This window comes from Rhinatrema bivittatum, chromosome 15 (genome assembly GCF_901001135.1).
Source record: "Rhinatrema bivittatum chromosome 15, aRhiBiv1.1, whole genome shotgun sequence".
Taxonomy (NCBI): Eukaryota; Metazoa; Chordata; class Amphibia; order Gymnophiona; family Rhinatrematidae; genus Rhinatrema; species Rhinatrema bivittatum.
The window spans coordinates 70905831-70926748 of NC_042629.1; the positions used below are offsets into that span (position 1 = coordinate 70905831).

Sequence of the window (20918 nt, forward strand, 5' to 3'; positions counted from 1 at the left end):
GCTGCGCGCGCCCTCCGCACCTGCAGGGGTCGCTGTGACAGCGGCCGAGGGTCGAGCCCCGAGCGCGCTCTCGCTATCCCTCCCCGCAGAGCCTGAAGGGCACCTCCCCCCAGCTCCGCCTCGCCCCACAGGAAGGAGTCCACTTCCGCTTCCGGCGCTGGGGGTCATGCGGGGCTTGTTTTGGTTGCCTGGAAGTCCCGAAGAGGCGCCCGCGGCTGGAGCGAGCCAGGAGAGGCGCGAGACCGCGTCCCGGGGCGTGGGGGTGGGTGGCGAGGGGCAGTAAATGCCCTGCGCCCGGGGGGAAGTGGTCGGGGAGGCGTTCGCCAGGGAAGGAGGGGGCGCGGCGCGGTATAAAGGGTAACTAGAGGCCGGAGGGCCGAGCGCAGGCTCCCCCCGTCTCTCCCGGCACCATGGGCAGGAAGAAGAAGACGCTCCACGACTACGCGGCCGAGTTCACGGACCTGGCCGTCAAGCGGCACCTGATCGAGCACAAGGAGTCCGGGGAGACGTCGGTGGTGGAGACCCTGTACTGCAAGTCCTGCGAGCTGCCCATGCGAGTGAGGCGGGACCGCATCCTGGAGCACCTGGCCTCGGGCCGCCACTACCGGAACCGGAGGCTGATCAAATCCCACGGGGGCAGGACCCCTCTCCTCCTGTGAGTATCGCATGCTAGCGGGGCAGGAAGCCCAGTATCCCCCATTACCCTCCCCCGAGCATTAAATCCTGTGGGGGCAGGCCCCTGACTCTCCTCTTCCGCCGGGTATCACGGGGTTAGGAACATCCATTCTCTCCTCCTTCGAGTGTTAAATCCTCTGGGGACAGGACTCTGCACCCCCCGGGATCCCTCCTTTGAGTATCGGATGCCACTGAGACAAGTCCCCCTGCCCTCCACCTCCGAGTATTAAATCCTGTGGGTGCAGGCCCCTGACTCTCCTCTTCCGCCGGGTATCCAGTATCACAGGGGTTAGGAATCACTAATCTTTCTCTCCCCCCCCCCCCCCCCTTTGAGTGTTAAATCCCTTCGGGACAGGACCCTGACCCTCCTCTTGCTCCTCCTCCTGTGAATATCCAGTGTCACGGGGTCAGGAACCCCCTTCCCCTACCTCTTGAGTATAAAATCCCGTATTGACAGGATCCTGATCCCCCCCCCCCCCCCCTTTTCTCCTGTCAGTATCCAGCTCCTGGCAAGGCCACCCCCTTCTAGCCATTTCAGGAGGCCCCCATTCTTCTGTGGGTATCTGATTTGTTTTTCTCTCTCCACCTTCCTGTGAGTATTTCTCTGATAGTGTTTTGCATGACAAACCTGACCAACATATTGACATTGCAGAAACAAGCCTCCATCACAACACACCCAAAACACACATTGATCTTTCACAAATATTTTGCTGCCAATTGGTCTGTGTGAACTCTTGGAAAGGACAAAGTAGCAAAATATAAATACTTCCAATAAGTGGAAATAATTTGCAGGCATAATTATTGGTTGCCCTATATAGATGCTGCCAGGACAGCAGTAAATGTTGCCCCAGGCTTTTTAAAAGACCTGATATGGTGGTGGTGCATTTGTAAGCTGGTATCTTCTTTTAATTATTCAAAGCCTTTTAGATAACTACAATTTATCCATCTAAATGGCAAGTTGTTTTTTTTAACATTGAGCCACTTATCTAGCTAGATTTTAGCCAAATAAATCATCATCCAGCTAACATCTAGCTGGATAAAAAGAGGCATTTCGAGGAGGGCTAACATAGCTGATTTTTAACTATAACTGACATACCTGATTCACTAAGTGTTTTTCCCATAAATATAAAATGGGAGCAAAGCCTTAATGAATCTGGCCCCAAGTTTGCTGGATAATTTTAGTGTTGCTTAAGAGTACGTCTAAAGTTATCCGGCCTTTTGTGGTCACATAATTTTCTACCTTACTGGCTATCTTCAAAAGATATCTGGTTAAGTAGCTTTTGTGTTGAGCCCCAAAAATAGATGTAAATAAGCCGGTGGCCTGATCCCCTGTCTCCCACTCAAAATGTCGTATAAGACCCTTTTCTGGGTCTGCAGGTCAGGGGCCCGCCTCCTCTGACCCCTTTCCTGGTTCTGTAACTATTTTAAATCATGATATTTCTCCCCTCCCACCCACCTGCAGTGCCAGTCCCGGGCTTGCCCCCCCAATAAATAATGATCTCTGCCGGGAGCATGGCACTCCAGTGTTTGTTCTACAGAATCCTCCCTGGAAGCATGAACTTCCTGCACTACTTCTGTCAGAGCAGTGCTGGAGCACTGGAGCTGGTTAGTGTGTACCTCGCCTCTGGCAGGGGTTATTGTGTGTAAAAATGATAATAGGCGAAAGGATATTCATCTAAAATATGAGAAATATTGTGGTCTGAATACTGAATCCCCAAGCAAAAGATTTCTAAATCCCCAATAAAACTACTAAGAAAAACACTTTTCTGCACCAAGCCATTATCCAATAGCCTCTTTTAGAAATCTTTTGTGTGGGGATCCAGTGTTCAGAGCATAATATTTCTCATATTTTAGATGAGCACCCTATCACCTGTGGCTCCCTCCTGATGCAGTCTTGTCGAACCACGGCCCATGTTGGGGGACCGTGAAATCATTGATTATGAATATTAGGCTTGATGCTGATAATCTGAACTTTTTTGCTCGCCTTGAATACAATAAAATCTTGAATTTTATGGGCATTGTTTGAACTTTGATGACCTTCTTTTCATTGGCCAGGGATGATTATGTATCATGGGGACAGGGGGTGGGCATCGTGGTTTGAAATATTGCTACAGAACTGGAAAAGGGGGTTGGGGGCCTTACCTGCGGTCCTGGAACAGGATAGTCAAAGTTTGGGGGGAGGGGGTCATGGCCTTGTATGATATTTTGAGTGGGAGAGGAGGGGATTAGGCCACAGGCCCATTTTTGCATCTTTTTTTTTTTTTTTTTTTTTTGTGGCTGTAAACAGAGCTACTTAACTGGATATCTTTTGAAGATATCTGGTTAAATAGCACGTTATTTGGCCACATAAAGCTGGATAACTAAAAAAAAAAAAAATCCAACCTGTTATATTCCTTCGTAACCTGTTAGGTTTTTTTTAGTTATCTGGCTACATGTAACCGAATAACTTTAAGCGAATATATTCAGTGGGACGTTTATCGTGCTGAACATCCGGGACAGGTCATCTAGCTAACTTTATCCAGATAACTTGTCCACATGCCCCTTACTGAATATGCTCCCAAAGTGACCTTTAAAGAATCCTACTCCTGCAAAATCTGACCTGTTCTGGTAAGAATATCATTTTTGTGTTTTAGTGAATATTCAGTAGTGAGCCAGTTTGTCTCATCTCACACCCCAGCCGGAATATTATTGCATAGCCATAGGTACGGCTATACTTTCTGTGAGTGAAATTAGATTGGGAATTTTGGGGCTGGGGGGAGGGGGGGGGGTTTACTACAGAATGACGTGTGAGCTGATTTCAATCAAGCAAACACATGAAAAACATGCCACATTGTAATGCTTTTATACCATAGCTACATAGGCTGAAATGTGATCTCTGAGTCCAACCTTATCCTTACTGCATCACTGCTTTCCCTGCATGGTAATCTTCTGAGGTCAGCCTTGGGGCCTTGTGGTCCTAATGTGATATCCTGTTCTCTTTCCATGTTTTATAAATGGAGCACCCTAAATACATGTACACAATGCTGGGCTGTACATTTTTGAGTCACCACTCAGGAGAAGGATCTTGGAATCCTTGTGGACAATATGTTGCAATCCTTATCTCAGTGGGTGGTGGCGATCGAAAAAGCAAATAGTATGTTAGGAATTATTCGTAAAGGAATAGACAATAAAACTGAGAATCTCAAAATGCCTCTGTATAGGTCTGTGGTGCAGTCACACTTTGAGTATTACATGCAGCTATGGTTGCCCCATCTCAACAAAGATATAGCAGCAATAGGAAAGATACAGAGAAGGGCATAGAACGGGTCCTTTCTGAAAAAAAAAGAGTAAGCAGCTCTTCAGCTTAGAGAAGAGACAGCTTGATGGGGATATGTGTGATTGGTTTATAAAATCAGGAGTGGTGTGGAAAAAGTTAATAGTGGTTATTTACCTTCTTAGATAGTACTAGGACTTGGGGACACCTTCAAACTAACTGGCAGCAGATTTCAAACCAGTTTAATGAAGCGTTTTTTTTCACTCAACGCACAATTAAGCTCTGGAATTTGTTGCCAGGGTATGCAGTCCGAGGTTGTTAATATAGATGGGCTTAAAAAAGGTTTGGACAAGTTTCTGGAGGGCAAGTCCATTAATGATTAGCCATGTACCTGTGGGGATTGTCACCTCTTCTGATTCCCCCTCCGTTGGAAACAGGATGCTGGACTGAGGAACCATGGATCTGACCCAGAGCTGCTTGTTTTTATAAATGTTGCTTTATTATTTTTTTTAGGAGGTAAAATAGATTGTCAGATGTTTGTTTTTTTTTAAATAAAAGCATTGGAGTGTTACTTTCTCCCCTCCATTTCCATCTGCAGCACCAGGGCTCCTATTAGCTGTGTGGCTTTTGTTCATGAATTGTTGGTGAATTTTCATTTCTTTTGGTTTTAAGTACTTTTATTATGCATGTTTTTCTGTTCCCCCACCCTGACCTGCTAGAGGGCATGGGCTATAAATCTTATTAAATAAAATAAATACTTCCGTTCCAAGGTCGCTCATTCTTCCAGTCCCATCTAAAGAATGGGACCTGTGTGGTCTCAAAATCATTTTCTTTGTATGTTGGTCCAGTAAGAGTTATCGCATCCTGGCGAGTTTCCGAAAGGACCCAATAAAGCACAGAGTTTTCTGTAAGGAGGAGGATTCTCCTTTCCTGTCATGCACACAGTGGCACGCATGCTGTATGCTGCTCCGCGCTCTCTGTTATTCAGACGTGTGCCGGGAAATAGTGACACTGGCATATTTCTGCCCGGGACACACGAGAGGGCTGAGAGCTCCAGCAACACAAAATATCTTCTCTGGGGGCCTGCGCAGCAAAGGCCTTTGTGCATTTTGCATGTATGGGAACGCTGACCGGTGAGCAGTGATTACAAGTCACTGAGGAAAGAGGGGTTAAGATTCCTTCCCACGTGGGTCAGTTCTAAAAGAACCGTACGTGACCTCGTGCCAAGTCTTTCCAGCAGAAATGTGGTATTATGGACTTATAGCAACAATTTCACTTCAGTAACTGGTCCCATTGTTTCCTGTGGCCCTCCATTCACCCTGCTCGTTCCGGAAGGAAATACTCCCTAATTCTTGTGCCAGTTTTGGTGGATTATATACAGTTTCTACTCCCCCCACCTAACCCCCTGGGGGGGGGTAGCTGAAAGTTGGGGAGAAGGTTTAGTGAAAGCGCATTTGTTCATTTAAATGTATTAGCTGCCCGATCTTCTGTCACAAGCAAACATAAAACGTAATCGTGAGAAACCAGACAACGTTAATAATAAAAAAACAAGCAAACATAAAACGTAATCGTGATTAAAGAAATCAGACAACGTTAATAATAAAAAAAACAAGCAAACATAAAACGTAATTGTGATTAAAGAAACCAGACAACGTTAATAATAAAAAAAACAAGCAAACATAAAACGTAATCGTGAGAAACCAGACAACGTTAATAATAAAAAAAACAAACAACAACATGTTAAGTGAAACATAGATTGAACAACCAAATCTGTGCCATGCAGTTGTCCATTTTAATAAACCACTGCCATGAATGGTTTTAAACTTTGCTGTTTGGAACAGAAGTAAAAGATAAGCGAAGAACAAAAGTGCCTTGGGATTCTGTGCTGAGTACTGATCCAGAGGCTGGTTTCTTTCTGTCTCGCCTAGCTATAAAGCATGTCTTATGTTGTATCATTTCAGAGCTATGAATGCAGCGTCCTCGAGAGATACAAACCCCCCAAAATGGAAGTTTAAATCTGAAGGGAGATGCAGAGCTTTCCAGCAGCTCCCCACATTTAGCACACCTGCCCCCAGTGTCCGTATCCCCCAAAAGTGGCAAAGGGCATTCCCCCCTCCCTCCAGTGATGTCACTGAAAGGTGCGCTGCGGAAGAGGAATTCACCGGCGTGGCCATGGTGTCCTCCCCCCTTTTTATTTACTATTCTTCTGCCTTTCTGTTTTAGATCCACAGGTTCAGACATGGGCACGAGCCTTCCCATCCAGCTGGATCCTTCGTCCTTGCTTTCCCAGCCTTCGTATATCCTGCCCGCCAACCACTGCAGCAGCAGCGCCAGCACCAGCTGCACCATGGTGCCCTCGCCTTCCTCCTACCACCATCAGTCCCTGCTCCCCGTCCACCCCAACGCCATCAGCTCTACCACCAGTGCCATGTCTGCCAGAGAAGACCAAACGCCTTCTACCTCCACCAGCCACCCGCAGGCGTTCTCCGGCCTCCATGTCCGAAGCCCCCCGCTTCCTGCTAAACAGACCAACCAAAGGCTTGTTATTTCAGAGGCATCCAACAGTGTGGTTTCTGGGGGCGCGGTGGGACGGTACAGCGGCGGCGGGGTTCTGGGAAGCCGCGTTGGCTTAGCCGTCTTTGGAGTGGGCCAGGGCAGTAGCGCCCTGATTCAGAGCTTAACAGAGGAGAGTGGCTGTTACGTGCTCTACGTGGTGGAGAACCAGCTGCCCGAGGCAGAGCGCAGCCTGGGTGCCAAGTTCCTGGTGAACACCCGAGTTCTGCGGGAGCAGGATGCGGACATTGTGCTCAACGATCAGCGGTATGATTTGTTAGCCTCTTACGCACGCATTGAGCAGCAAAATGTGTAAAATGAGAATTGTCTGAATTAAAAGGTACAGGGCAGATCGTCTGAAGCAGGAAGCATAGCTAACTTAGCCCCTTGGTGTTCCTGCCAAATTTTGCAGTTTCTTGCTTTCCTGTCACTCTTTGTGAATGCAAGTTTCTCTGTTTCCTGCTGTCTAGTTCCTGTAATCACCTTGTACACCAGTGTTTGTGGCATTACCGTTCAGTAGCCAAGATCGAACAGATGATACTGCGGACCCTGTGCTGTGACAATTCAAATGGTGGGAGGTGAAGGCGGATTATAAAGAGAGGCTGCCTGAGTCCACAGAACTGTGTGTGCCTACAGGGGACCTCGATTTAGATTTAGAGGCAAAACTAAGAAGATTGGTTGGAAGTATAAACGCTTTCAGCTTCTGCCAGTTTCCCTCTGGTTACTGTGCTGAGCCTAAACTTGTATAAATCTCTAGACTCAGTGTAGAGGCCTAGAACTTGTTCTGGATTTTACGTGTGGTGTAAATGCAGCAAACAGTAGTACACAAGCAGCAGCGGCTTGGATGCTGTGACAGGAAGGTAACATTTACTCTTGTTTTTTTGTCGTAGGAAGATTTGTTTCTCCTCTTCCCCTCCCTTAGACTTTCTTTTCGCTCTTCGCAGGGTCTCCGGAGTTGTCATTTGTTCTCCCCCCGAGGCAGCGTCTGACATAGTCCTGGATGCGTTACGAGCTGGTAAGGGGGACGTTTTTTGGGAAAATCCTTTGGGGCTGAGGGTCCAGTCAGTGATAAGAATCTTCTTTGCTTTCACTCAAGATCAAAGTGATTTTGCAGTGAGAAGATTGTGCTTGGTGTGGATTTGGGGTACCACCTTTCACGCTAACTGAATTCCAATGTTTTGCAGTTATTGCACCCGATGAACATCTTTCCAGCCACCCTTTGGGTGTATAATTGACCGCCCTGGCCAAGCTGCGAATTGTCCTTTGTTAAAGGGAAAATTCTAGCGTTTTTATCCAAACTATGTCCCCTTTCTACCTCTTCCTGCCTCCTGTAAGTTCCCTTAATTCTGTGCTTTTCTGTAGTAGCTTGGGATTTCTATTGAGATTTCCTTTTGAAGAGCTTCCACATCTTGCCCTGGTCTGCATAAAGTGCTACAGCTCCTTAAGCGTTACTTTTAGCACTAGTTAGCGGGTATTGCTTCACACCTTGCTCAGAAAGTACTTCCTCCTTTTCTGTGCCTGTGGAAAAACGCTTTACTGAAGAAAACCCTGAGTAGGTAATAGAGGGCACAGCCTGGTGGGTACCAGAAGACTGACGTGAAAGTCCTGCTTCCTCTTCATCTGGGCAAGTGAGTCCGCACCAGTGGGTTGTGCACTCCGACCAGCAGGTGGAGACAGAGAGCAATAACTCGCTGACGTCTCTCTCGTATAGCTCACCACAGACATGCATCCTTGTTTGTGGACTTTGGCCTGCCAGGATTGAACAGGTTGTTCTGACCCGTTTGCCGCCCCCCCTTGGTTGAATGTCTGATTATATAGGACAGGAGTGAGGTGAAGGCTGGTGTCCTAGCCCTCATCCTGACAGAGGGAGAGTGCTGGTAGGGTAAGGGAGCCTTGGGCTCAACCCTATTAATATCTCTCTTCCTCTCCTTCTGTCATGTCCTCCCTCTCCCTTGCCCGCTCCCTGCCCCGGTTTCTCTGTTCTGCTGTAGATTTCAGTGTAATGAATAAAGTTTTATATAAGAAAATAAAATAAGAGAGCGAGCGAGCCCTCGCTGACACAGGCAGCAGCAGTAATCGCGCACCGAGGAGGGGCAGGATTAAAGAGGCCGATTCGGGCCGTGTTGCAAGCAGGGGCCGGAGTAATAATTGGGTAATGGTGGAGCTGGCCGGAGTGCCCTGGCAGGTGCCATTTTGGGCTGCAGATTGCCACTGAAGTGTGCAAGGGGGAAGGGATGGCGCCAGGAGAGAAAGTTGCGAGTGTTTAGCCCCAGGAGATGGCTCGGCGGTTGAAGGAGATGTGTCTGCAGGGAGCTCCCCGTTCATAGGAGGGCCGTGTGGCTGCAGCTCCTCCTGGCAGGGATGAGGAGTCTTCCCCGCTGCCTCTCCTAATTCCCATAGCAGGGAGCTTGGAAAGGGGCTTTACCTTCACAGGGAATGGGTTTTTCCCACCATGTCGTGTGTGGCATTGTTTAAAGGCCTGCAGGCTTTTTTGTAAGGGGCAGGAAGGGTCCCGGGTTCAGTCTTGGGTTTGCCCACATCAGCGGCCTCCCCCCCCCCCCCCCCTCAGGATTGTAAAGCAGTCAAAGGAGCCTTTGTCCTCCCCCCGAAGATGGGTAAAGCAGAGAAGGGGACAGCGTGCTGGGGGAGAAGGTGAGGCTGTGGATCCTCGATGGAGGATCCCGATAAGGCATTTTTGGAGGAGGGAGAAAGGTCAACAGCTGTTACCACAGGATTAGATTTTGGTGAGTGTTGGGAGTATCACAGCCCGACATGCAAAGGCCCCGCACCCCCCTGTTCCTCCCTGTCCTGGAGGGTCTTGTGTACAAAGGAGGTGCCCAGCTTTCACTGCTAAACCAATCGAGTAGCTGATGAAGGCTTTAGCTAAGGGATCAGAAACGCACTGCAGACACACGAAACCCCCTGCAGGAACGGGATCCACCTCTTAGCACTGGGATTTCACACATTCCTGGTTTTTTTTGTATTTATCCGAGAGCAGATGCCTGCCAAGCTGCTGTTTTCCCCTAATACTTCTGGCCTTTGTAATTCGTCCTGTTTCTGGGGGTGTGGGGAGCCGTTTCAGCACTCACTAAAACTTGATTCAAAATGGGGAATGTTTAAAGCAAACAGAACAAACCAGAATTGTGGGAGCAGTAATTTCCCTAGCATGCTGCTTTCTGTTCCCCCCCGTCGTATGATACTGCAGAGTCAGCCTTGTTGGGGAAACTGGCAGGCCGGGTGGTCTGCCTCAGATCCTTCGTGTTTCTTCCTGATGGGAGAGCATAGAAACAGCTCAGGGCTGTGAGTGTTTCATCCAACATCTTGATTCAATAGGCCCACCTCTCCGTGGCCCCTGTGACCAGATGACTCCCATGTGTTGAGTGGTTCAGTTCAGCCTCGCTCGGGGACCAGTGAGTGAGGCAGAATGTAAGAGAGTTTGAACGTGGCTTTGTCCTCCTCCCGCACACTGTATTTAGCTTGGGACTTGTGTTCTTCCCCAGGGAAAGCCGTTTTGTGCGAGCAGCTCCCCAGTCTGGACCGGCAGACCGCCGAGGCGTGCTTTGATGAAGCCGACAGGTGTGGGAAGCCGCTGGTCTGTGCATTCTACAAGTAAGGCTGGCATGGTTTTATTTGTTCGAGTTCACGTCTGACTTGTAGCATAAATGGAGGAGGTTTGTGGACCTGTGTGAGTATTGAGTGGGGGTGTGTGGAAGGAAGGAAGGATGGATTAGTCAATGTGCATTGTTTTGATCTTTTTACGCAGAGCCTAGCACGAGCCAGTTAAGCCCATCACATAGTTTGTTATATCTCCATCGTGTTTGTTTATTTATTTGTTGAGTTTTGTGTACCGTCATTCAGTAAAGCCATCATAACGTAACTTGATAGGCTTAGAACGTGGCTAGAAAAGGAGTCTACAGGTCCATGGCTGCAGCAAACTCAAACTTGTACTTTTTACATTTTCTCTCACTAAGGATGCAAATCCCCATATCTTAGTATTTCTCTATTTGTGGGGAGCAGGGCCGGCTTTGCTGAGTCTAGGTGGCAAGCCATGGCAAAGGATGAAAAACCCCAGCAGGCAGCCGGCTTGAGTTAAAGCTTTGCCGATGGCTTTTCACAAGCCATTCACTGAGGAAAATTCACCCACTTATACCATGACCCAAGATCGGGTTTTGCAGTAGCACAGCCCAGGGAAAGAGAGCATTGATTGTTGCATTTGATGTTGTATTTACTTCCATTCAGGTTTGAAAACCGTTGGATTTTTTTTGCGAGCGTAATGTGATTTGAGGGCAACATCTCAATCTGGTTCATAAATATCTGTTAATGCAGGTCACCTGAAGTTTTTATGAATTTTTTTTTTAATGCTCTTTGAGTCTCTCCTGCTAGCTCTGGGTTACTGGATGGGATTTAGGAAAGATTACTTTCCAGAAGCCCAGCATGAGAGCGACCCGTTTGAAAGCCCAGGCCCTGACATGGTCGCCCTGCTTTCTGGAGGAAGGAGGCTGCCACTGGAGGAACCACCTGCAGCTCGCGCTTGTGGACAGGGCGCTACAAGAAATCCATTTTCCCCTTGGCAAATCCTATACTCCAGGGGGTCGTCGGCTCTGATTCTCTGGGGCCCTAACTGGTCAGGTTTCCGAGATACCCCTCATGAGGTTGATGTGCATGAGCCTTGCTAGCTCAGGTTAGGGGTCCCTCAAGGACTGGAGGTGCCCACGCTCACTTTCACGAGCAGGCTGGTTCTGTGCAGGTTCCCGCTTCCAGGTCCTTACCCTGTATCGTCGGCTATTTCATGCGCGCTCTGAGCCGGTATTGAGGTGAGAAGGAAACTGCATGGCGGGTCAGTGCTGGCAAATTGCAGCTCGAGCACGCAAAGCAGCACGTTAAACTACGCCGCGGTCGCTGAGGGTCTTGAGCGCGTACGTTTTCTGCTAACGCTACAGGCAGGTGTTCTGTTTCTCCATGCAGGCGTTTTGACCCCGCTGTTCGCTTCCTCTATAACAAGGTGCACGACAGCCGGGCGCTCGGGCGAATTCATCGCATATCCACGGTCAACAAGATGTTCCCGGCGGCTTCTCTTAGTTCCATAAAGAAATCAGGTAAGGAGAGAGGGGGGGGGGGGGGGGGGGAGGGGCGCAGAAACTGGAGCCGGTTCCCCTGGCACGGTGAGATCCGTACTTTGGGTGGCGTGAGCTGGGGCGTGGCGGCGAGCTGCCGATTTTTTTGTGTGTGCGTGAAGGATGCTGTGGCTTCCTCCCGGCGGTGGCCCCTCCTAAAGTTCATTTTCTGACCTCGAGCTGCCGTATCTTTCCGCCTGATGACGTGTGAGGGTCCCCCCCCTGTGCGAGGACAGTTCTGCAGGTGCAGGACCGGTGCACAGAAGGGGAATTTTAAAAGAAGTGTGATTTGCGCTGGAGGTTTTATTCTTTTAGGAGTTTCCTGTTTTTGAATTGGGTGGCTTGACAATCCTCCTCTAAGAGGACAAAATAGAGCTGGGTAAACTGACCGACTGAAGATCGCCCACCCTCCCTGCAGCTAAAATTGGCTTTGCCCTTTTTCACTCTCTACGTTTTAGAAGTTTGCTTTAAAAGCCACGTTTTGCCCGGAAGACTCGCCGTCCCCTGGTTGGTGGCGCGTCCTTGGTTTTTGCCCAGATTGCCCACCTCACAGGGCAAGGGAAGAGCAGCTTATATCCAGCCCTGATACAGGGCAGGTACAGGCGTGGGCGAGAGCGCAAGTCATGGGGAGGACGCCTCTGGGAGTTCCCTGGCCTGAGAAGTGTCCTCCCGCCAGCAGCGCTGAACGGGGCAGGCTCGCTTCCCTGACGTCGCTGGGCACCTCTGGTTTTTAAAGGGGTCGGGTCTGGAGAGCTCGGTTCTTCAGCGAGCAGCCACAAAGCGCGTGTGACAGGCATTTCCGTGAATTAGAAAGCGCGTTTTGGCCAGGCAGCTAAAAACAGACACATACGATTTCTGCCGGGTTCAAAAAAGCATCGCGTCCTTCGTTCCCCGAAAAAAGGTCGGGTGGGCCCGTGCAGCTCGTGTTTCTGTTTTCTTCTGCTCTTGGGGTCGCAGTGATTCTTGCACCGTTTGGAAGCGTTCAAGCCCACTTCTTATTCTTTGTTTTTAGGAGGAATCTTCTATAATGCTGCTGTCCACGATATTGATGTTATTAGCTGGCTGCTGGGAGAAAGTGCTCCTGATACCATATTTTCGCTGGGACACGCTTTTTGTGCAGGTAAGGCTGAGAGCCTTGGGCCGTCGGATAAGTTGTTGCTGCAGTGTTGTGTGTGTGTGTGCACGCTTGATCACTAAGCTTGTGAACCTGCCAGATCTGCTGATGGTGGGGGCTGGAGGCAGGAGAGAGGATAAAACAGGTCATTGCATGGCTGGATCCACCTTGCAAAATAAGCTTCATGGTATCTCCTTCTGCAAATTCTGTCTCTCTTCGTCATATTATTTACATCCAGAAATGCCGGGTTTTTTTTTATTTTCATCTGCATGGCTCCTGTGGCAAGTAGTTCATGGTTTTGACTGATAAACGTTTAGCAGGATGCAGTCAGTTCAATCTTTTGAAGAAGAAGGCGTGAAGAAAGTGTGTGAGACTCCTCGTGCACCCTTCCCCCCTCCAACTCAGATATTACCCGCGTCTCTTCTCCGTACTCAAGCAGCTGCATTAGCCGGGGATTATAATGCACCTCCCTCCGTTTCTTCTCTCCAGACGTGGCCTCCTTGAAGGACGCTGATACTGTCACGATCAGCATGAAGTTTTCCAGCGGCGCCATCGTTAGCCTGGACATCAGCCAGCACTGCACTAAGAGCTGCGATCAGAGACTCGAGGTACCTTGGGGGGAGGGGCTTTCAACGTGCCATGTCGGGGTGTGCTCTGTAGAGAACTACACACAGGGCTATGGAGGAGGAGGAGAACGGCAGCTGGGACTGTGCGGGCCATCGCCCCTGTGTGTGCGTGTGCTTTTACATTGCCATCAATGCGTTCTCCTCTGTTCTTACCTCAGGGAGAGGGCTTTGTTTGTTTGTAAATGGCTCTGGAAAGCGATTAAATAAACTTGCAAGCTGTCCATGCTCATTCCCTTGGAGAGGTTGCTAGCCAGTCTCTCTCGTCTCTCGAGAATGCAGAGGCAGCTTGCAGTTACCGTCCCAGCATCTGTTCCTTGCAGTGACTTTCACCAGAGGCGTTCCCACCCCTCCCACCCCCCCTTCTTTTCTTGCTTTTCAGGTTCACGGCTCCCAGGGAACGTTACGGGTAGACAATCAGAACCCCCTGGGGATCACGGAGCACGGTACCTCTGTGTCGTTATTCTCCCAGACCCAGGCTGAGCGCTATCGAGAAGCCTACCGAGAACTCTTTCAGCACTTTCTACGGACTGTCAAAGGTGAGGGGCGTGCGAATTACATTACCTACGATGATAACCAGAGCGTCGGGTGGGAGTCTAGCTGTGTCCCGCTGCCTTGGCCACAGGGGGGCGCTGCTCTGTGCAATCTCCCTGGATAGGAGAAGAGGGGGAAGCAAATGTGGGATAGTATTGGCAGCTGGGCCGAGAAACATTTTCTCTTAGTAAATCATTGCCTATGTCGGTGGGAATGAGGGGAGCCAGCTGCTGGATAAACACAGATAATGCTAGGTTTGCCACCTGACTGCATGTCGTAAGGAACAGGCTCATTCAGTCCTGGTTTTACTCCATTATGTACAGGGATTTGTGGTGTGCACTGCCCCATTGATTTACCTAAGAAAATGAGAATCTGCATGCAGTGAAGTAAAACCCGGACTGGGTGAGTCTCTTCCTGTGGCAATGGCTCTGCGTGGTGCAAGGACAAAATAACAGAGAGAATGATATGGCTAGCTAGGATACAATACTTGGGTGCCACCTGATGGCAGGACTCAGTAATGCACGTCATCTGAACTAAAGGCAAGAGGTACAGAGCAAAATCACCAGTTAGAGTTTTGTTTTGGGGTTTTGTTTTGTTTTTTTTTACTTGTCAGATATTGAACTGAATCTGGTCTGCCAACCAAGCTATTGCATCAGTTTTGGCCCCTTTTTGACCTGGCTAGTTGATGATTTGCAGAGAGTGCCCAGCAAATGGCTCCATTAACCAGACTCCCCACTCTCTCTTTTGGTGCAGGAAAGGAGCCACCGGCGGTCACCAAAGAACAGTTCCTCTGGGCAATCCAAGTGGCCGCGGCCGCCGAGCAGTCCTGGCGGAACGGCTCCGCCGTAGACCTGCGCAACGAGGCAGTGGATGTAACGGTGATCAAGACGGAGATACTGTGAGGCGCCGGTGCGCACCGAAGGACGCTTACCCTGGAAAAATTGCAGAGCACGGATCCCACAGAGAGAAAACTCTTCCCCCCCCCCCCCCCCCCCGCCACACAATTTCTCATGTCTACCAGAAGCGAGTGGAACTCTTACTGTAAATCTTTAATTTTCTTCTTTTAATGGCTGAGCTCAGTTGCTTCAGGGCTTCCTGGTATTCTCTGCCGGTGGGGCCAGGATAGAGGGAGCCCTGGTCAGCCAGGCTTCTTGCAGGTAGAGGTCACTAATAAGTGATTAGCATCTGTGGAAATCTGCAAAGGAGCCTCCTGGGAGTGCCGCAGCTGCTTGTAGTGGTTTGCACTGGACGCGTATTCAAAGCCAGTGTTTCTCCTGAATGTTGTTCCTATAGCACGCCAATGATAGCCCCTCCCCCCCAAGCTGAGGGATTGTGCGTCCTGCCCTGCATTTACCACTTACTGTGCTGCTTCTCGAGTTCCTTTGTATTATCCCGTGGCAGAGGACCCCCCCCCCCCATAGGATTCGAGAGGGAGCGTGGAAGGAACGAGGGTGGGGTGGGACCTTCTGCAGCCTTTCACGGACGCGCGCACCCAGATTGATCTGGGAAAACCTCTCTGCAGCCGCAGAGGTTGAAATCGAAAGATAAGAAATGTAGCACTGGTTCGCCGGAAGGATGGAGAGAAATTAGCAGAGAACGGCAGTCGGATTCCCACGTCGTCCTGCGTCGTCTACGCTTGTCACACTGCCCTGCGTGTGGCCGAGACTTGGGCCTGAAAGCTTTCAGGGTTACAGCCTGCATGTGCTGCCTGCGCCAGACCTAGAAGTTAGAACTGAAAGGTTCCCCACGGGAAATCAAGTTAAATGCCTTTGAAACTTTGGCCATCAAAACCCGCCCTGAGCCGTGCGTTCGTTTCATTGAGGGAGCTTATTCCAGGCAGTTCATGCACAGTGGATTCCTTTTGCATGCCCCGCTCTGGGAGTGTGACGGAGGGCACTGCAGCCATCTCTGGGGATATTAATGAGCTGCTGTTTTTAGAGTAATGTCATCAACAGAGCAAGGCAGGAGCCGAGTTTTGGCCTGTGCCTGGCAGATTTTGGTGTCCTCTGTGAAGCTGGTGCATGTAGTTTAGCACTTGCTGGTATGGTGGTGCCTCGGGTCGATGAGCTTGCTGCCAACAAGGTTTTGTAAATGCAATTGGGAACAGATGCGTTGAGGCGTTAGGAGGGGAAAAAAACGAGGCCTCTGAAACTGCAACCCAGCAGAGCGAGCCTGCCCGTGTCATGTGGGTGTAGGATGGTGCACCCGGGAGGGGAGTTTGATGCTCAGCTGCCATCTGTTTTGTGTGGAGCCTCCAGTCCAGTTTCCGGCGTTCAAGCCGTATTTGAGTCGTGTGAAGAATGGCTTAGAGCCCGAATCCCGATGCTGGTTTCAAAAGAGATTTAAAAACAGAACTGCGTTTTTCCTAACTTGCCTTTCAGGAGGCTCCTGGTGTTACCTGTTTATATTATTATATTATATTTTATATGTATTATAGTGTGTGTAAATATATATATTATATATATAAAATATTTTATTATAATATAGCGTAAAATCTATGTTTGGGCATTAGCTTCCAAAGCTTTGGAGGGAGGGGCTGAGTGTTGGATTAAATATTGAATCTCGTATGCTTCTTCACCCCGAATATTAGAGGACTGACAGGAAGAGAAGGAAGGATATCCTGCAAACAGTTTTACAGCTGAGCTGTTTCCTGGCCGTGTAGACCAGCAGGATAGGGCACCCTAGGTGGGCCAGCAGGTCCTTTATCTGCTGCTATCTACCCTTGTACAATGCTCCAATCGTTTTTCTAAGTGTATTACCCCCACCCCACCCCTCCTGGAGCGGGAGGTGTTTCTTTAGGACACTGGCTGGTGCGGGAGGTGTTTCTTTAGGACTCTCAGCTGGTGCGGGAGGTGTTTCTTTAGGACACTCGGCTGGAGCGGGAGGTGTTTCTTTAGGACACTCGGCTGGAGCGGGAGGTGTTTCTTTAGGACACTCGGCTGGAGCGGGAGGTGTTTCTTTAGGACACTCGGCTGGAGCGGGAGGTGTTTCTTTAGGACACACTCGGCTGGGGCGGGAGGTGTTTCTTTAGGACACTCGGCTGGAGCAGGAGGTGTTTCTTTAGGACACTCGGCTGGTGCGGGAGGTGTTTTTTTAGGACACTCGGCTGGTGCGGGAGGTGTTTTTTTAGGACACTCGGCTGGAGCGGGAGGTGTTTCTTTAGGACACTCGGCTGGAGCGGGAGGTGTTTCTTTAGGACACTCGGCTGGTGCGGGAGGTGTTTCTTTAGGACACTCGGCTGGTGCGGGAGGTGTTTCTTTAGGACACTCGGCTGGGGCGGGAGGTGTTTCTTTAGGACACTCGGCTGGGGCGGGAGGTGTTTCTTTAGGACACTCGGCTGGGGCGGGAGGTGTTTCTTTAGGACACTCGGCTGGGGCGGGAGGTGTTTCTTTAGGACACTCGGCTGGGGCGGGAGGTGTTTAGGACACTCAGCTGGAGCCCTGCTTCCCAGGCTCTTTCCTGTTAACTCATCCCAGTTCAGCTCTGGCAGAAAACAAAACTAGATCCCTGCTGCTGGCTGGAGCCGCTTTCGGAGCGAGGGAAGTGGTGCAGGTGGGGGGTGGGTGGGTGGGAGGGAGGAAGGTAAGACTCCTGAATGGCAGCCTGCGTTAGGGGAGGGGGGAACAAGGAAGACCTCCTTTTGGCCAATTCAATATATGGCAAATCCTACCCAGCACCTTTCCTTGGAGATCAGCAGCAGATCTTCTCCTTGTGGCCTAGGGAGGGGCTTCTCTCCCTATGGATGTGCTCTTGGACCAGGGCTGCTGGGGGGGCTTTTGTCTTTTGTGCTCATTTCTTCCTGTAAACCTCAAACTGATTTCTGACGAATGCACCAAGGACAGACTGGGAAATGAGCCTTGATTTAAACGGGGCCTTCTTTGGAAAACGATGGACTATTAACTAAGGCCCCGAGCACTGTCCTCTTACACGTGACCCTCTTCTCCTTCCCTCCCCTTGCAGGCAAAGAACCACATTAGTTTGCTTATTCTTCCTGAATATATTACCAACCTAGCAGGCCGATACAGTAAGGAGCGGTAGGAAGAGCTGCGTTAGGGCCGAGCGCACCCGCGGTTGCCACACGCACAGTCCGGCTCACCTACCGCTCGATACCGTATTGAAATGTCATGCAAATGCAAGCCGCGTCCGTGAAGCGTTAGGCCCACGCAACCCATTTTACTGTATAGAGCGCTATACAGTATCCTGGGTGCGCGGGCCTAACGCTTCACGGACGCGCTGGTACCTGTCATTTCAAATGACATTTGAAATGACAGGTACCAGGAAGTGGACGGTTCTCCTACGCTCGGGATTGCCAGTCCTCTCTCCCCTCCTCCCGAAGCAAGGCGCAGGGAGGGGGGGGGGAGAGAGGACTGGTGAAACGACATGTAAAGTGTAAAGCAACGAAGCGACTTACTTTTCTTGCAGCCCCTCCTCCGGAGACGGACCGCGGCTCCCCTGCCTCCCGGAGGCAGCTGCCGGCGAAGATGGAAGCCTGCACGGGCGAAAGCGGCCCCTGTGCGTGCAATTTGGCTGCTCAAGGCGTGACGTCACATGTCGCTTTTGCCCGTGCAGGCTTCCATCTTCGCCGGCAGCTGCCTCCGGGAGGCAGGGGAGCCGCGGTCCGTCTCCGGAGGAGGGGCTGCAAGAAAAGTTGCTACTTTTCGCTTTTTTTCGCTTTCATTGCTTTGGGAGGAGGGGAGAGAGGACTGGGGCTGCCCCGGAGACCAGCACCCATGGACGTGGCCAGGGCAGGTGAGCGGGGGCTGGGGCAAAGTTTGCCGCCTACCCTTGCCCCTGCCTCTAACGCAGGGGTAAGGGTAGGCGGTAAGTTAGCAGGTTAAACGCGCGGCAAAACTGCAGGTTAAAAAAGCGATAGTCGGGGCACACGTTACTGTAGGGGAGGGAATAGCTAATTAGATCGTTTACATCTAATATACATGCCGCGGGCGGAAGGGGTTACCCGGTGATTTAAAGAGGCGATAAGAATGGGTTAAAGGGGATAGTGTATCGCGGGTTGGACTAACGCGGCCGAAAAGTGAGTAGAAAGCGGGTTAGAAGCAGGGTAACCGCGGCCGCACTTCACTGTATTGACCTGTAGGTCAGCAAAATCAGTCCTTTAAAAATGTAATAACCAAACTGCACAGCTTGATGACATCATAGCTATGTTGTCAGTGATGTCACCTGCTGCCGTGCAGGCCTTCCTCTTGATGACGTCATAGCTTTGTTGTCAGTGATGTCACCCGCGGCCGTGCAGGCCTTCCTGTTGCTAGACTCGGGCTGGGATTAGGCTGAGAGTGGATAAGTAAACTTGAATTTGTGGCGCAGAAATGGGGGAAGGCGTTCTGGTGTAGTCATGGCCATAGGATAGGGGTGCAGTCTCGCCCTGCGGGAAGATCTCTAACCCCCTCTATCTACTCTATTTTATTTTTTTCCCTGCAGAGGGGTGGAATTTTTATTTATTTTTGCATGGAAAATGAACTTTTACAGTCGAGCTCATTAGCGGAAGAGACCTCCACCTTCCCTTAGAAAGGAGAAGTAAGGGAGGTCCCCGAACACACACTTTTACCTTTGTTTAAATAATTCTCTTTTTTTTTTTTTTTTTTATTGCTTTAATGTCTCCTGCGGGTGAGGACATTGGCAGTCTGTCAGTGGGGGGAGGGTAAGGGGCAAGACAGCCGACTGCCCCCTCCCCCATGGCCTTATGAGGCCTGGACCCATCCCTGCTGCCCTCTTCTCCCTCCCGCTAAGCCCGCGTTACTGAAAAAGCAGCAGGTGAGCGAGGGCTCCTGGCCCACCTCCTTCACCCCCTTATTACATAAGGACGTTGCCCCTTTTTTTTTTTGTCAGGAAGCTGAGATTCTGCTGCGCATATTTTTCCATTTGCTCTTCTGCCTCAGTAGGTTTGGATCAGATGAAATTGTACAAAATAATAACGTTAATATAAAAAGAAATCATAGTGCCTTTAAAAACAGGCAAATTTAGCTTTAAACCAGGTTCTTTGTACCTTTTTATCGTTAGGCCGCGATAACTGCCGATTGTTTTTATATATTGGAATATTTTAATCTTTGTATTCTGCGTTTCCTAAGTCCCAGAAGAGCATCGCCGTCTGTATTATTACAATATTGCCCTTTTGTCTGGTGTGCGATTTTTTTTAAGTGTGCCCCGCTTCACGTGTAGTGCGCTTACCCACTGCGCTGTGACTCAAAGCAAGCAACCGCTATGGAGGTTGGAACTCGAGCACGCCCGCTTTTGTGTCGCTGCCGAGAGCGTACAGTAAAAGTCAGCGTTCGGATTTTGTTTTATATGGGCCGATCATTCTATCTGGAAATAGTTCTAAAAAAAAAAAAAATTCTTCTGAAACCAAAGACAGCTCCTTATTAAAAGCCAGCTGATTTATTTTTGCCTGGTGGTTTGGTTCTCTTTTTCCAGTGCACTGTGACTTTATTTTTTTTATTCCTCCAGCGGGTAGCGGCGAGCCGCTTCCGTGTAGCACCGCGTGCACGGAGCACATCAGCTAGGGCGGGGGAGGGGAAGAGCTCGCTCGCACTGGGCTCTGCGGTGGGTCCAGGTCCTCGTGCCCGCCTACAGCAAGTCTTGCATTTCTGACAGCTTTCTTAAAGAAAGGGTGTTTGCTATAAAGTACCAGCCAAAAGGAAACCCATCACTGCTTTATCCTTAGGAAATAGGGTTGCTCTTGCTGTATCTTGCTGTTTTGACTCATCAGCTCCGCTTGTCTCATAGCCTGAACCTGCTTCATAGGAGTACTGCTTTTTTTTTTTCTTTCTTTTTTCAGTCTCTCTCGCTCTGTTTTCTCTCTTTATTGGTCCCAGTGCTCATCTTCCAACAGTGAAATTTTAATTCAGTGTAAAAGTTTATAACAACAAAACAAGATCATAAACAATGAAATGCACAGAAAGTCATAGTAAGAGCACATATTGCATCCAAACAACACAAGCCTGAAAAAGGTTTATCCATCCACGAAACACCGAGCTTAACGGGGAGCACAGAAACCCAACTGAGCGAATGTGCAACTCCTCCCACAGGCCCAAAGCAGA

General features: G+C 49.8%; 1 protein-coding gene across 2 annotated transcripts; it reads left to right on the forward strand.

Moving 5' to 3' along the window:
- The first annotated feature begins 275 nt into the window (after positions 1-275).
- Positions 276-16348, forward strand: LOC115076977 (myo-inositol 2-dehydrogenase-like). Of its 2 annotated transcripts, XM_029579047.1 has the most exons (10): positions 276-655; positions 5890-6066; positions 6152-6748; positions 7426-7496; positions 9982-10090; positions 11447-11577; positions 12608-12715; positions 13199-13317; positions 13715-13871; positions 14620-16348. In XM_029579047.1, exons 1-10 carry the CDS (start codon positions 411-413, stop codon positions 14766-14768), a joined length of 1863 nt encoding a protein of 620 aa, XP_029434907.1. In that variant the 5' UTR covers positions 276-410; the 3' UTR covers positions 14769-16348. The 2 variants fall into 2 exon arrangements, with proteins under 2 accessions (XP_029434907.1, XP_029434908.1); XM_029579048.1 differs by lacking the exon at positions 5890-6066.
- Positions 16349-20918: the final 4570 nt, after the last annotated feature.